This window comes from Phyllostomus discolor, chromosome 2 (genome assembly GCF_004126475.2).
Source record: "Phyllostomus discolor isolate MPI-MPIP mPhyDis1 chromosome 2, mPhyDis1.pri.v3, whole genome shotgun sequence".
Classification (NCBI taxonomy): Eukaryota; Metazoa; Chordata; class Mammalia; order Chiroptera; family Phyllostomidae; genus Phyllostomus; species Phyllostomus discolor.
Genome location: NC_040904.2, coordinates 203,087,517 through 203,101,359, shown reverse-complemented (window position 1 = coordinate 203,101,359; position 13,843 = coordinate 203,087,517). Strand labels below are relative to the sequence as shown.

Here is a 13,843-nt window from a genome sequence, read left to right as displayed (position 1 = left end):
ATTGGAAGACAGTCAAGATGAAGAATTTAACGTTACTCGGGGGAAGGGTAGTCTCTTTGTTTTATTCAGAATTTCAACTGGTTGGATGGGGCCCACCCATATCAGAGAGGGCTTACTCCTTCACTTTAATGTTAATCTCATTCAAAAAGAATACCTTTATGGAAACACCCAGAATAATGTTTGATTAAATACTTGGGCACCCCTTGGCTCAGTCAAATAGACGTACAAGATTAAGCATTATAACCATACACGGATGGCAAATAAACACATTAAAAATATACTTAACATCAATATTGATGAAGTAAGTGCAAATTGAAACCAGTGAAATAGGTCAGTTAGAACAGGTAAAATAAAAAAATACTGATAGTACCAAGAATGCAGAGTAAATGGAGTTCTTTTACACTGCTGGTGGGAATGCTAAATGATACAGCCACTCGAGAAAATGGACTGGCAGTTTCTTGTCAAGTTAAACACACATCTACCAAATGCCCCACCACTCTTACTGCTAGGTATTTACCGTAGAGACTCGAAAACTTCAAATCACACAAAAACCTATAAGCAAGTGTCGGCAGAAGATTTACTCATGTTAAGAAAACACTGGATAAAGCTCAGATGTTCTTCAATAGGTAAATGCACCAAAAAAAAGCGGCACATCTATACAATGGAATACTACTATTCAGCAATAAAAAAGAAAAAATTATTGATGCCCTCCAAAGCAAAGCCAAATCCCAAGGGCATCATACCACGTGAAAGAAGAGAGTCTCGAAAGATCACACACTACGTGGTTCCACTGATAGGACATTCTGGAAACTGCAAAGCCGAAAGACATGGAGAACAGATCAGCCCAGAGGGTAGTGTCTGCCCACCAAAGGGCAGCCTGAAGAAATTCTTTGGGAGTGTTGGAATTGTTCCCGATCTCATTTGTGGTGATTATGTACAAGGATTTATGCACGTGTTAAAATTCATAGAACAGGACAACCGCCGTAAGTGAATTCTACTGTATGTAAATATTTGAACGTTTAAAAGTCAACAAGTCAAATTTGGAAGCTGACCTGATAATATCTCTTTAATAAATGACATGTGTCATGGGAAAGAAGCCTATTTTTTTTTGTTTGTTTAAAAATAAAGAAACAGGTGTGCTGAATAATTATCGTTCAGCACCTTTTGTGTTTCCCTAGGTAAAACACACTTTCTAATTATGGATGTTCACAATAGGAAATTTCTGGAAATCTGGAAGACCACAAAGAAGTTACCTTGTCAACGTGTATCAAATATCTTGGCAGAAAAATTGTCCGAAGGCCAATTCTGTATTTGCTGAAGAAGCAGCTGGCCTCCTCTGCTAAAAGTTGTCCTGGATTCTCTTCAATTGATAGGCTTCTTGGAATTCACCCCAAATTTGTCTCCTGAAAAGCCAAGGGCTCTGTGTAAACAGTAAAAAGCTGGTGCGGTAGAACACGAGAGTGACTGACAATGTGACAGTGATTCTCATCTCATTGCTCATCAGAATATGACACATTGTGTGTGTGTGTGTGTGTGTGTGTGTGTGTGTGTGTGTGTTTAGGATCTCCTGTGTTTAAGTAGCTGATTATTTGTGTGGCTGTGTAACACATTCACATGATTCAACAGTCTGTAGGCTCCGAAGCTGCTGTTTATTAGTTGGAATACCCCGCCAGGACGCTTGTTGTGTTCATTTTAATCGATCAGTGCCAAGAGCCATCCTGGTTATTAAATAAGTTCAAAATGAGTCCTGTGAGAGTCTCAAGTGAAAAGTCTCCTTTTGCTTTGTGTCCCGACCCCTTCTTTATTTTCTGTAACCTCCATTATAGAGACAGAAGGGCTTTTGAGCACTGGTCTCTATGAAGTTGTGAAAAGGTGGGCATTTTAATTACTTCTGACGGTGTGCAGCAATGCAAGACTGGCAAATCTTATCCCAAATCTGCCTTTGGCATCTCTCCAGCCTTCCTTTGAAGATGCCTTCCTTCTGATCAAATCAGTCTTTTCCTGATTTCTCTTCCTGATGCACTCCCCACTTCTCTCGATCCAAACTCCTTTAGAGCCCCTACGGTTTGTCTCCAGCCTCTTCTGGCCAGCATTTCCCTTACTCTACTATGTTCTAGCCACATAGACCTTCTACCAGTACTGAGAATACTCAGAGCCCTTCCAACCACAGGGCCTTTGCACTTGCCATTCCCTTTTCCTGGGATGCCCTTCTGCATGCTTTCCACTTGACTGGCTCCTGCTCACTCTTCTGATCACATGCCAACTCCTCAATGAGGCTTTTCCTGATTTCTCTTGCTGATGCACTCCCCAGCTCTACTGATCTTTATCCCATCACATCTGTTGTTTTTTTTTTCATAGCACTAGTTATTTTGTGGGTTATATCGTAACATCTGTTTTCCCCTCTAGGCTGAAAGCTCTATGATGATAGGGACCAGGACTGATTTGTTCATTGGTGCATGCCCAGTACGTGGCGTGGTGCTGGGCTTTTGTCAGTATCTCAGTAAACACTGAGTGAGTGAATGACTGAATTGAACATAGGTGTGCCCCTCTCAGGGATGATTCTGTGTCCACAAGGGGCTCCTGAAGATGTGAGAGCTTCCTTATCAAAGGAATGAAACTCCAATGGCAGAAACAAACGCATGGGGCTGATGTTGTACATGGGGAGACCTTCCTGTGTGGCACTTCTTCCGGTTAGTGAGTGCCATCTGATCTGCTGACGCTCTTTTTTGCAGAAGGTAAAAAAAAAAAAACCAACCCTGAAGACAAAAGATTACCTTTGGTGGGGGTGCCCTTTGAACAGTTTTTACAGTCAGAGAAATCAATTTGAAGAGGTGAGCTGCTCCTTCAAGAAATATTTAGTTTCCAAAATTCTCGGCTCAGAACAGTAAACACTGATTGTGCACTTTGTGGCATACCAGACAGTCAAAGACAGGATCCTTAAGAATCGTATAATGACTTTTGAGTTGATTCTATTTTAAACAAAATGTTATTCTTTAATCCACAGGTCACTGTTTTTTACCCGCGTGAACACACATGGCTTTGTTACGAAAAAGTAAGATCACAACTCTTGAAAATCATGATTAAAAGATATTTGGGAGGGCTGTTGTCATGCTGGGTCTTGGCGCTTCCTTTTTCTTCTGAAATCTGCTTTCATTATCATGGATAGTGCTCCCAGAGGCAGTTCTTGGCATCATCACACTCCATGGAAACTTGTTAAGTATTTGGGTCAAAGGTGAACTCATCATGAAGAGGGGTCATATGTTTCTATAAAACTTGCAAATGTTATTTATTTTTGTATCTAAATAAATATTTGCGCTCCTGTCTACTTTAGCATTGGTAATTTTGTATTCTTATTCTTAAAGAGTTACCTCAAATTATATAATCCCAAACCCCATCAACACCCAGATTTGCCCCTGATTTTAGATCCAATAGTTTGTGAATTGGGGGGAAACATTATAACCTAGTTGTGTACTGTTATCCTCAGGGTAGAGTTGCCGGGTGTAGCAGATGGAAAGACAAGTCATCTAGTTAGATTTGAATTTCAGCTAAACTATGAATAATTTTTAGCATAAGTATATCCCCAAGGTTGCATGGGACATACTTACACTACAAGGAAAGCATGTTATCCGTCAACCTCGCATCAGCAGCAACAGCCATGGTTGAAAGGGTCAGGTGGCAGTGACCTTGGGACACTTCCCCGAACTGGCTGTGGCAGGTGCATGTTCATTGGATGTATTGATAAACTATAGAACTTTACCCCTTATCTTCTGCTTCTCTCCAGTTTTGTTTCAAACTGAGTAGCATCTGGTTGTCTCTGGCCGAATCTAACTGTGCAGAGGCAGGGAGGAGCTAGATGTCAGCAACACAGGGTCACGGAGCCTCAGAACGTAGCTCTGGGAGGCATCCTTGGATGCTGTCCAACTCCTTCCTTCTCCGGATTTTACAGATGTGAAAACAAAAGACGTAGGGGCCAAAAAAGTAGATTAGGGTGAGGCCAGTAAAAGTAAGTATCTTGAGGCACAAAAATAACACACAACAATTGAAAAATCTTTATCGGGCTTATATGGCCTTTGTTAACTCTCAAAACACCCCTGTGAGGTAATGATTATTATTACAATCCCAGTTAGCAGATGAGCAAACTGAGGCTCAGAGAGGTTAAGTAACCCTTGCAAGGCCTCACAGCTAGGGAGTAGTAGAAATTTGCATTTGACTCCAAATCCCAGCCCTTCCCCTTTGGCCAACATTTTCCCAAATGTAGCCGTTTGTACACCACGTATGCCAATGTAGCACCTTCCCAATTTTTTTTATCATTGGTTTTCTTTCTGTCCCTGGCATGACTGTTTTTTTTAAACTGACTCACTTAAAAAATTATACATATACTTTATAATAGAAAGTTTATAGATCCTTACTGTAAATGGAAGAAGTTATCTCCTCCCATAAAAAGAAGGTGACTGTACAATTGTGTGTGATTAGAACAGTGCTATTCAATTCTGGGTAGCTTTTGTGGCCTGCCTGCATATGAAACTGGGGCTGATTTCTCATGCTGTGATTTAATGTTACTTCCTGCTATGAACACAGACCTCCTGAATCATCCCTCGTAGGACCATTGTATGTGCTTCGTACTTCTGACAACACTGTTCTACATCACTCCACTTCTCACTAGACCCCAGGGGCAAGGGTCACTGTCCTGGAGGCTTAGAACTGCAAGACCCATAGAGGGTCTTCCAACCTCATACCCAGGGTGAGAATTTTACAGATGTCCTCCTTGGCCAGTGGTTGAATTAACTGAGAAGCAGCTGGGTTCTAATGGCTGAGAACATGTACTTAAAATAAGAACTGACTCATCACAAATGCTATAGAAATGCTGGTTCTTAATTGAAGCAAAGTTTATGCACAGAAAAGGCAGCATCAGACAGTCATTAAGGTGGCAGCCTCTGACTGTCTGGGTTTATCCCTAGATCCTCCTTAAACTGCATGGGTGTGCCCTTGAGTATCAAGAGTATTGCAGGCTAACTCTTCACTGCACGTGCTAGCTGCTTAAAGAAGGGTCCCAGGCCACCATTCCTGTGGATGTCAGGCAACTGCTTACACGGCTGTTCTCAACTCTTCCACAACTCCAGCCTGATAAGTAAATCTGAATGTGTTTCTCTTTTTAATTTCAGTTAATCAGGTGCTGCTGTTCCTTCTGATTGTGACCCTCTGTGGGATTCTGTATAAGAAAGTTCACAAGGGGACGGTGCTCAAGAATGAAGCAGGTATGAATGAAGTCAGCCACTCACAAAAACACACATAGTGTGTGATTGCTCTTATTCGAGGTACTTAGACCATCGCAGTCAGAAAGGCAGGCAGTATAAGGTGTTGTCAGGGGTGGAGGGGCAGAGGAAACGGGGAATTATTGTTTAATGGGTGGAGTGTCACTTTATGAAATGAGAAGAGTTATGGGGGTGGATGGTGGAGATGGTGGGACAACCATGTAAATGTATTTAATACCACAGAGATGTGCACTTAAAAATGGTTGAGATGGTAAATTTTACATTAAGTGTGTTTTACCACAATTTAAGAAAAAAATACATATTTTTAAAAAATATTTTATTTATTTATTTTGAGAGGGAAAGGAGGGAGAGAGAGAGAGAGAAAGAGAAACATCAATGTGTGGTTGCTGGGGGTCATGGCCTGCAACCCAGGCATGTACCCTGACTGGGAATCAAACCTGCAACACTTTGGTTCGCAGCCTGTGCTCAATCCACTGAGCTATGCCAGCCAGGGCTAAAAAAATATATTTTTTTTAAATGAAGAGGTAATCCATCAAGATGGGAGACCTATTTAAACTCAGTTTAAATATGATTCTCTGAGTCCTTTCAATAGCTGGGTTCAGAGACAACAATTTGGTCAGCTCCCAAGGACCTGCTTGAAGACTACCCACCCAAGGCCAACTTTCCGGCTGTGTCCTAAAATATTACTGTTCTTTAAAATTTAGCACATATAAGGGTCACATGGAGGGCTTGGGTCCCACCTGGAGAGGTTTTGAATGAGTATACATTGGGCAGGGCCCGAGAATCTGCATTTCCAACACCCACCCAGGTGATGCCAACACTGTTGGTTCTTGGACCACACATTGAGTGGCTGGCTCTACATCCATCCCTTTGGAGTCTCAACGGTTTCACTTTCGAAAATCACCCCCTCTCTCTTCTCCTTGCTGGTTCATTGTCATGAGCCCATAAACAGCCTCATGACTGTCAACTGAAAAAAAGATCCTGCCTTGACCCTGTCGCCTCTTCCAGCTGCACGGAGCAGCCCAGCCTCCTTCTCCAGGGGGTACTGTGTGAGAGGGCCACCTTCGCAACCACAGACACACAGAGTTGGCTCACACACAAGTTAAGAAGCACTGGTAGTGTGTTCATTATATATTTCTCATTTACTTTCCATGTGAGTCAAGCAAATACATTCAATTAAGGAAATTACAGAAGAGAAAAATATTAACTGCAGCTAGATCCACCAAAGACAAGCACAGTTTCTATTTTGGTGCTTTACACACATTCATTCAACAATTTTTTTAAAAAAGCCAGATACTTAGCTGCTGGTTACACAACAATGAACAAAACCCTATCCTACTCTCACAAAGCTGTTTCTTTTTTCTTAAGACAAAACTTCATAAAAGATCATTAAGAATATGTACAATTTTGTTTAAATAAACATCAGGGACATCTCGAAAGAAAGTACTCTCTACACAGGCATGAGGGCAGATGTTTATTGGGCATCATTCACAGGAGCCCCAAACTGGAACCGATCCACGTGCCCAGCAGCTCATGAGGAAACGGACAAAATGCAGCGAATCCATACAATGGATGCTTTTCTGCAGTAAAAGAGAACAAACTACCAATGCGTGCTGCAGTGTGGATAAACCTCACAAACGTTATGCCAAATGAAAGAAGCCAGACCCGGAATACCATGTGTTGTTTGACTCCATTCATGCTCACTTCCTAGAAAAGGCGAATCCGTGGAGACGGAAAGCGGAGCAGTGGTTGCCTAGGGCTGGGGGCGGAGTGAGTCGGCTGCAGGCTGCCTCGGGGGAGCATTGGGGAGGCCATGGAAGTCTTCTAAAATCGGAGTGTGGTGACGGTTGCACAACTGTACACATTTACAAAAAAAATAATCATTGAACCGTACACTTGTAATAAGTAAATACAAAGAAATCTGTATTGGTTTGGTAAAGCTGCCATAACAAAGTACCACAGATTAGGTGACTTAGACAATGCATATTTATTTTCTCACAATTCAGGAGGCTAGATCAGTGCAAGATCAAGGCGCCAGCGGGGTTGGTCTGTCTTGAGGCCTCTCTGCTTGGCTCGTGGATGGCCGCCTTCTTGATGTGTCCTCACGTGACCGTTTCTCTGTGCATGGTTCTTGGTATCCTTCTTCTCACAAGGACACCAGTTGTATTGGATTAGGCGTCCCCCACCCCCACCGTAATTGCCTCTTTAAAGGTCCTACATCCAAATACTGTCACAAGTCTGGGCTCCAACATAGCAATGTTAGAGATTATAGACAATTTAGTAGCTAAATTATGCCTCACTAAAGCTGTTGAGAGAGAGAGGGAGAGAGAGAGAGAAAGAATAGGAGTCATACAAGGTCAAATGCCGTGTGAACTTCGAGTTCTTTATTCCTCACATTTCACTCCCTGCCCATAAACCAACTCCTTCAATCAGCTGATCCCACTGCAAAAACTCCTTTCTCCATGGAGTGAAATGAAGAGCTTTTACAACAGTTGTTAGAACAACTTTGAGGAAATGCACATCCTGACGAATCAGCTATACCTGAATACTGATACAGTGTTTAGATCACATGAATGGATCCAGAATCATAATTTTTTCCCATGGAGAATTAAAATGAAGTCATTATTAGGAAATACCATTCAGGAGGATGTCATGTTGACATGGAAAGATGTCCGTGGTATGTTGAGTGGAAAAAGAAAGTTACAGAAGATTATGAAAAGTATGATTTCATTTTTTGTTTTAAAATAATACATGTATGTGTTATCAGTATTTGATATGATAGCTAAGGCTGGAAAGAATAATCACTGATTGATCTTGTGTATTAGTCACGCTTTTCATTTACTTCCTTTCCCTTCCTGTCGACTTTTGAGACACTTGACTAGAGAATGGATAAGGGAAGGAAGATCACACACAATCTATTTTATAGCAGCATAGGCGAGGTAAATATTCTAATTCAGGGAAAAGTTGAGAAGTTGAGGAATTGTTGAATCAAATAAGGCTTTTCAGTTCTTCACATATTTTTCAACTGTATGTATGTGTTAGGCTATCCAATTGGCTTCTGTAAGAGAGTTCCAAAAAAAATAGTGACTCAAGCAAAATAGAAGTTTATTTTCTCTCTCAAGAGAAAGTCTCATGTGTCAGCTCCACAGTCATCTAGAGCAGGGGTGTCCAACCTGTGGCCTGTGGGACACATGTGGTACAGGATGGTTATGAATGCAGCCCAACACAGAATTGTAAATTTACTTAAATTTTTTTTTTTTAGCTCATCAGTTTTCATTAGTGTTTGTGTATTTAATGTGTGGCCCAAGACAACTCTTCTTCTTCTAGTGTGGCCAGAGATGCCAAAGGTTGGACACCTCTGACTAGAGCAAGATTCCTTCTACCTTACAGTTTTGGTGTCCTCAACAGGTAGCTTCCATCTCATGGTCCAAGGTAGCTGCTGTCATATCAACATGCCAGCCAAGGGGAAGGGGCAAAGGAGAAGGGGAGGGTAAGCAAATTCATTACAAAAGCAAACCCAGTAGCTGCACATATTACTTGCACTAGCATTGCATTGGTTAGAAGTTGGCCACATAAAGCTGCAAGGGAGTCTGGAAAAAATATTCTTAGTGGTTGGCTATGTGCTAGCTAAAATTCCAGCATTCTATTTCTAAGGGAAGAAGGAACGACTGGATGTTGGAAAGCAATTGGCAGCCTCCTCCACACTATGCTATCTTCCCCTGGGGGTGTAGAAGTCGAGTTTAACTGGCTCTACTGTGAAATTCTTTCATGTTCCAAGACACTGATTTTGATGTTTCCAGATGATGACTCTGAGACTCCTGAGGAGCTGGAAGACGAGATCCCTGTTGTGATTTGTGCAGCAGCAGGGAGAATGGGTGCTGCAATGGCTGCCATCAACAGCATCTACAGCAACACTGACGCCAACATTCTGTTCTATGTAGTCGGGCTCCGGAACACTCTGTCTCGAATACGGTAAGTTGTGTACTAGAGACTTTGGAGTTTTCCACTTAATTTTGATCTTTCTTGTATTTTCTTAAATAAATTTCCTCCTTTTTTTGTTTGAGAAAAGTCATTTGAATTTAGAAGGGGACGACCTAAGGTTTATTTGGTGACCTGACAAATGTGTTACCTCGTTAAGGAATTTTCACCAAAGCCTCACTAATCTGGTAGGGCAATGCGACATTCTGCAGAACTGAATTGTCTAACGAATTAAGGAACCCCAATCCTTAAGCTTACATGAAAGTCTTTCTCTCCAAAATGGTATCTCTTTTCTCTGCTTTCCTAACCTAAAAGAATATAAACATAATATAATCATTTGAATATGGCTCAGAATCATCACTAATAATAATTTTTGAACTTCAAAGTGATATCTTTCATACCACTCACTTACTAAAAAAATTGGAGTTAGATTGAATTGAAATAGACAGAAAACCAAATTTTCAATGTATTATAAAAATGTGGGATAATTGTATAATTTTAGCATGAAGAGTGACTCTCTTTAAGCCCAAAAATCATATGGAAAAAAGCTGACAGATTTGACTGCATAACAATTACAAACTTTTAAATGATTAAAAAAACACTACAAAAAGTGAAATTAATCACATAATAGATTAGGCAAAATATTTTCAGCATGTATTATAGACAAATGGCTACTGTCCAAAATAGGTAAAGCATTCATACAAACAATTTTTAAACATGCAAGCAGCTAAGAAAAAATGAGCATAAAATATGAATTCACAGAAGAAAAAAATACAGTCAACAAATATGAAAAGATGTTGCATGTTACCAATAGGAAAATTCAAATTAAAACAACCATGACAGGTAACTTCGCACTCATCAGGATAGTACAAATTAAGTAGGACAACAATATCTAGGGCAGAAAAATGAACCTGCTCATTCACTGTAAGTTGGTAAAGCATTTCGAGAGGGCAATGCAGCAATATCTGTTAGCACGTTATATGCATATACAGTTTGACTCACCATACCAGTTCCACTGCTCAGGAACCTGTGCTACAGAAATTCCAGTACATAAGGCTAAAATATATGCACAACAATGTTAATTTCAGCATTATGGAAAATAGTAAAAAATGGCTTAAGTGCTTAAATGTCGATCAGTGGAAGAATATTTAAATGAACTACGAAATATCATCCAGCTCTTAAAAATGAGAGAAGGCACCCTGGCTGGTGTGGCTCAGTGGATTGATCACTGACCTGTGAACCAAAAGGTTAGATTCCCAGTTGGGGCACATGCCTGGGTTGCAGGCCAAGTCCCCAGTTGGGGGCATGTGAGAGGCAACTTATTGATGTATCTCTTGCACATTGATGTTTCTCTCTCTCTTTCTCCCTCCCTTCCCTTCTCTCTAAAAGTAAATAAATAAAATCTTAAAAAATAAAAATAAAGAAAGAAGGCAATCTGTGTCCACACACGTAGAAGACCCCCATGGCAGACCATTAAGTGGACAGCGTGAGTTGCCATGCACTTCACGTGGTACGACCCACTTTGCAAATGTCTTACCCTGTTCCAGCTGCTACAACAGAAAGCCACAGACTGGGTGGCTTATAAACAGTAGAATTTTATTTCTCACAGTTCTGGAAGCTGGGAAGCCCACGGCCTAGGCACCAGCAGGTTCTGTGTCTGGTGAGGGCCCACTTTCTGGTTGGTAGACGACTGCCTTCCTGCTGTGTCCCCACATGATGCAAAGGGCGGGAGGTTCACTGGGGTCTCTTTTACAGGGAGACTAATCCCATATTTGAGGGCTGCATCCTGGTGACCTAGTCACTTCCTAAAGGCTCCACATATAATACTGTCACGTTGGGAATTAGGTTGCAACATATGAATCTAGGGGGGCACAGACATTCAGTCTGTAGCAGTGAAAATCAGACCCCCAAGCTATGTGTGCACACGCACATATGTAACATGTGCTCCTGTAAAGAAAGCGCCTGGAAAGATCTCCATGTTAACAGTGACTGTCCCCGGGGAGGGTGGAAGATTTGGGAAAAGCAGTTATGAAGGGAAGTTCAAGGTATTTCAAGTGTTATTTCCATCAGTTGTAAGGAGATTGTATTTCTATATGACTCCTAGAATTATATTTTTGGGTAACAGCACCGTTAGGAGACATGTGCTGAGATATGGAAGACATTGGCTCCTCATCTGAACGACCCTTGGCTGCTGTGGGTTTTGTGGGCTTATATATGCTTTCTAGTTTTTCTGCCTCATTCGTTCTTCTTCTTTTTGGTTATTGTTGCAGATTATTCACTTAGTCTTCCCCTTAGTTATCTGTGGGTCTGAAAACCAGATAACCAAACCACAAGGATGGCACATGCCATACGTACTAAGGGTTTGCACTTGGGCAAACGTCATGAGCCTAGGGACTCTGTGACATTTGAGCAGGGAATGATTCCCAGTTCACCACCCCTTATTTTAGCATATTTTCAAAACCACTTTCATGGAAGTATGACACAAATACAGAAAAGTGTATAAATCCCGTGTACGGCTCAGTGAATCATCACCAATATGTAAGCAACACACTCATGTGAGAACCACCAGTCCAACACTTGGTCAGTCTTTTTGATGTTGCCATTCTGCTGAGAGCCCAGCAGTGTCTCACTGTGGTTTCCATTTGAGGTCCCTTTATTTCTAACGAGGTGGAGCACTTTCTTCACACATTGCTCGGCTGTCTGGACACGCATGTTTGAGTCTCTTGACAGTTTTTCAGCTGGGCTGTCTTTTTCTTACTGACATGAGTGCTTCCCACCCCCGGCTCTATTGAGATAGAATGGACAGGTAGCATCATGTAAATGGCTGATTTTTTAACACATTGTTTGCGGGTAGTTTTTATTGCGCGCTCTACTACCAGTCAATGTAAAACGTATAAATATGTTTCCTGAATACAATGTGTTAAAAAAGGTTTTCTCTCTTTATTTTTAGAGAGAGGGGAAGGGAGGGAGAAAGAGAGGGAGAGAAGCATCGATGTGTGAGAGAAACATCAATCGGTGGCCTCTCGTACACGCCCTGACTGAGGACCAAACCTACAACTCAGGCATGTGTCCTGACTGGGAATCAAACTGGCGATCTCTCAGTGTGCAGGATGATGCCCAACTGAGCCACACGGGTCAGAGCTAAATGGCTAATATTTATGGTTCCAATTTTGCAGACCTGAATTTTGTTGGAAAGATTTAATTTTTGGGGGGGGTCAATTTTCAATCAACAGCAAATGCTACCATGGATGGCTTCAGTTTTGGAAATTTTATTTTGAGATTATTTTTTCCAAGAAACTTATGAATTAGCTTAAAAGACAGGAGCTCCATAAGACTGAGAAAACATAAGGGGAGAAGACAGGGAGTGAGGAGGCATGAGGAAGACTGGGGGACCAAGGCAAAAAACGCAGGTCAGTTCCGATCATCCTGGGAGTCCAAGTGGCTTCAGTTACCATACGAGGTCGAGAATGTCCTGCTCCACAACATGACTGAGTTGTTGGCACGCGGCAAAGTTGGTGCCGGCAGCTACAGATGCTGCTTTATAGGGAAGGGGGAACATTTTGTCTTCTTCCAGTTTCCTGTGGAGATTATGTAGATCTGGGGAGATACTTGGTTATTCCTGTTTTGTTTCATTTCCTTTGCAGAAAAGTTATGTGAATAATGAAAGAAAAAAAAAGGAGTTAAACCAGACCAGATGGGGGAAAAATCTGGATTTATAGACTAAACTTTACTAAGGTTACATACATTTTATTTTACATTTTATTTTGAACTTTCTAAGGAGGCAACAGATTGAAGCAATAAGCAAACTGAGGAAAGGTGAGAAATGTGTACTAGAGGGCTTTTTTTTGGTCATCTCTTTAGAAAATGGATCGAGCATTCTAAACTGAGAGAAATAAACTTCAGAGTCGTGGAGTTCAACCCTATGGTCCTCAAAGGGAAGATCAGACCGGACTCATCGAGGCCCGAGTTGCTCCAGCCTGTGAGTAGGCCCATGCCTGTGCCCCAGCTGGCCCTTGGAGAGACCCTTGCCCAGCACGGAGTTCTGGCCACTGGGGTGCATATGGAATAGTTTTGAAGCTTCACACTTGTTAGATTTCTACCAAACTCTGCGTATTTGTGATTTATAAGCCAGCTGCTCCAGAGAGGATTTAAGATGGTTTACATAAACATAATGGAGTTATTAAAGAAGAAATGAAGCATAAGAAAATATAGGAAGCATGTATGTGTGTAAGGGCCAAGTAGTGAGGCCAGGGAAAAAAATATTCCCAGCCCCACAGGCTGTTGTGTGTACCGTGATTGGACACAATGTTCGGCTTGGAGTATCCCAGCAGCTAAGGAAACCAATAGCATGATGGATAATGTACTTCCTGGTATCAGCTAAGATAATATTTTTGAAAGACACCAACTCTTTTCCTAGCTTTGGAATCTTAAGGTATTTTACTGCAAGAGTTCTTACAAAAGGGACCACCTCTCTTCTGCATTAAAAGTGTTGATGGCAGATTTATAAAAAAAATGTAGCCACCTTCTACATATAATTATCACTTAAATCCATCCTTGCATATGTACTAAATTCTAAGTCCTCTGTGTAATGA

The 13,843-nt window shown here is 41.4% G+C and overlaps 1 protein-coding gene across 2 annotated transcripts in view; it reads left to right on the top strand.

Annotated features, from left to right (window-relative positions):
• GLT8D2 (glycosyltransferase 8 domain containing 2) overlaps nucleotides 1-13,843 on the top strand; it is a 32,366-nt gene that overhangs the window by 10,430 nt on the left and 8,093 nt on the right. For both annotated transcript variants that reach the window (XM_028532675.2, XM_036019506.1), the window contains exons 2-5: nucleotides 3,005-3,052; nucleotides 5,163-5,255; nucleotides 9,074-9,245; nucleotides 13,113-13,230. In XM_028532675.2, coding sequence (XP_028388476.1) covers nucleotides 3,034-3,052; nucleotides 5,163-5,255; nucleotides 9,074-9,245; nucleotides 13,113-13,230 — 402 coding nt within the window. In that variant the 5' untranslated portion in view covers nucleotides 3,005-3,033. The remainder of the gene's footprint in view (nucleotides 1-3,004; nucleotides 3,053-5,162; nucleotides 5,256-9,073; nucleotides 9,246-13,112; nucleotides 13,231-13,843) is intronic.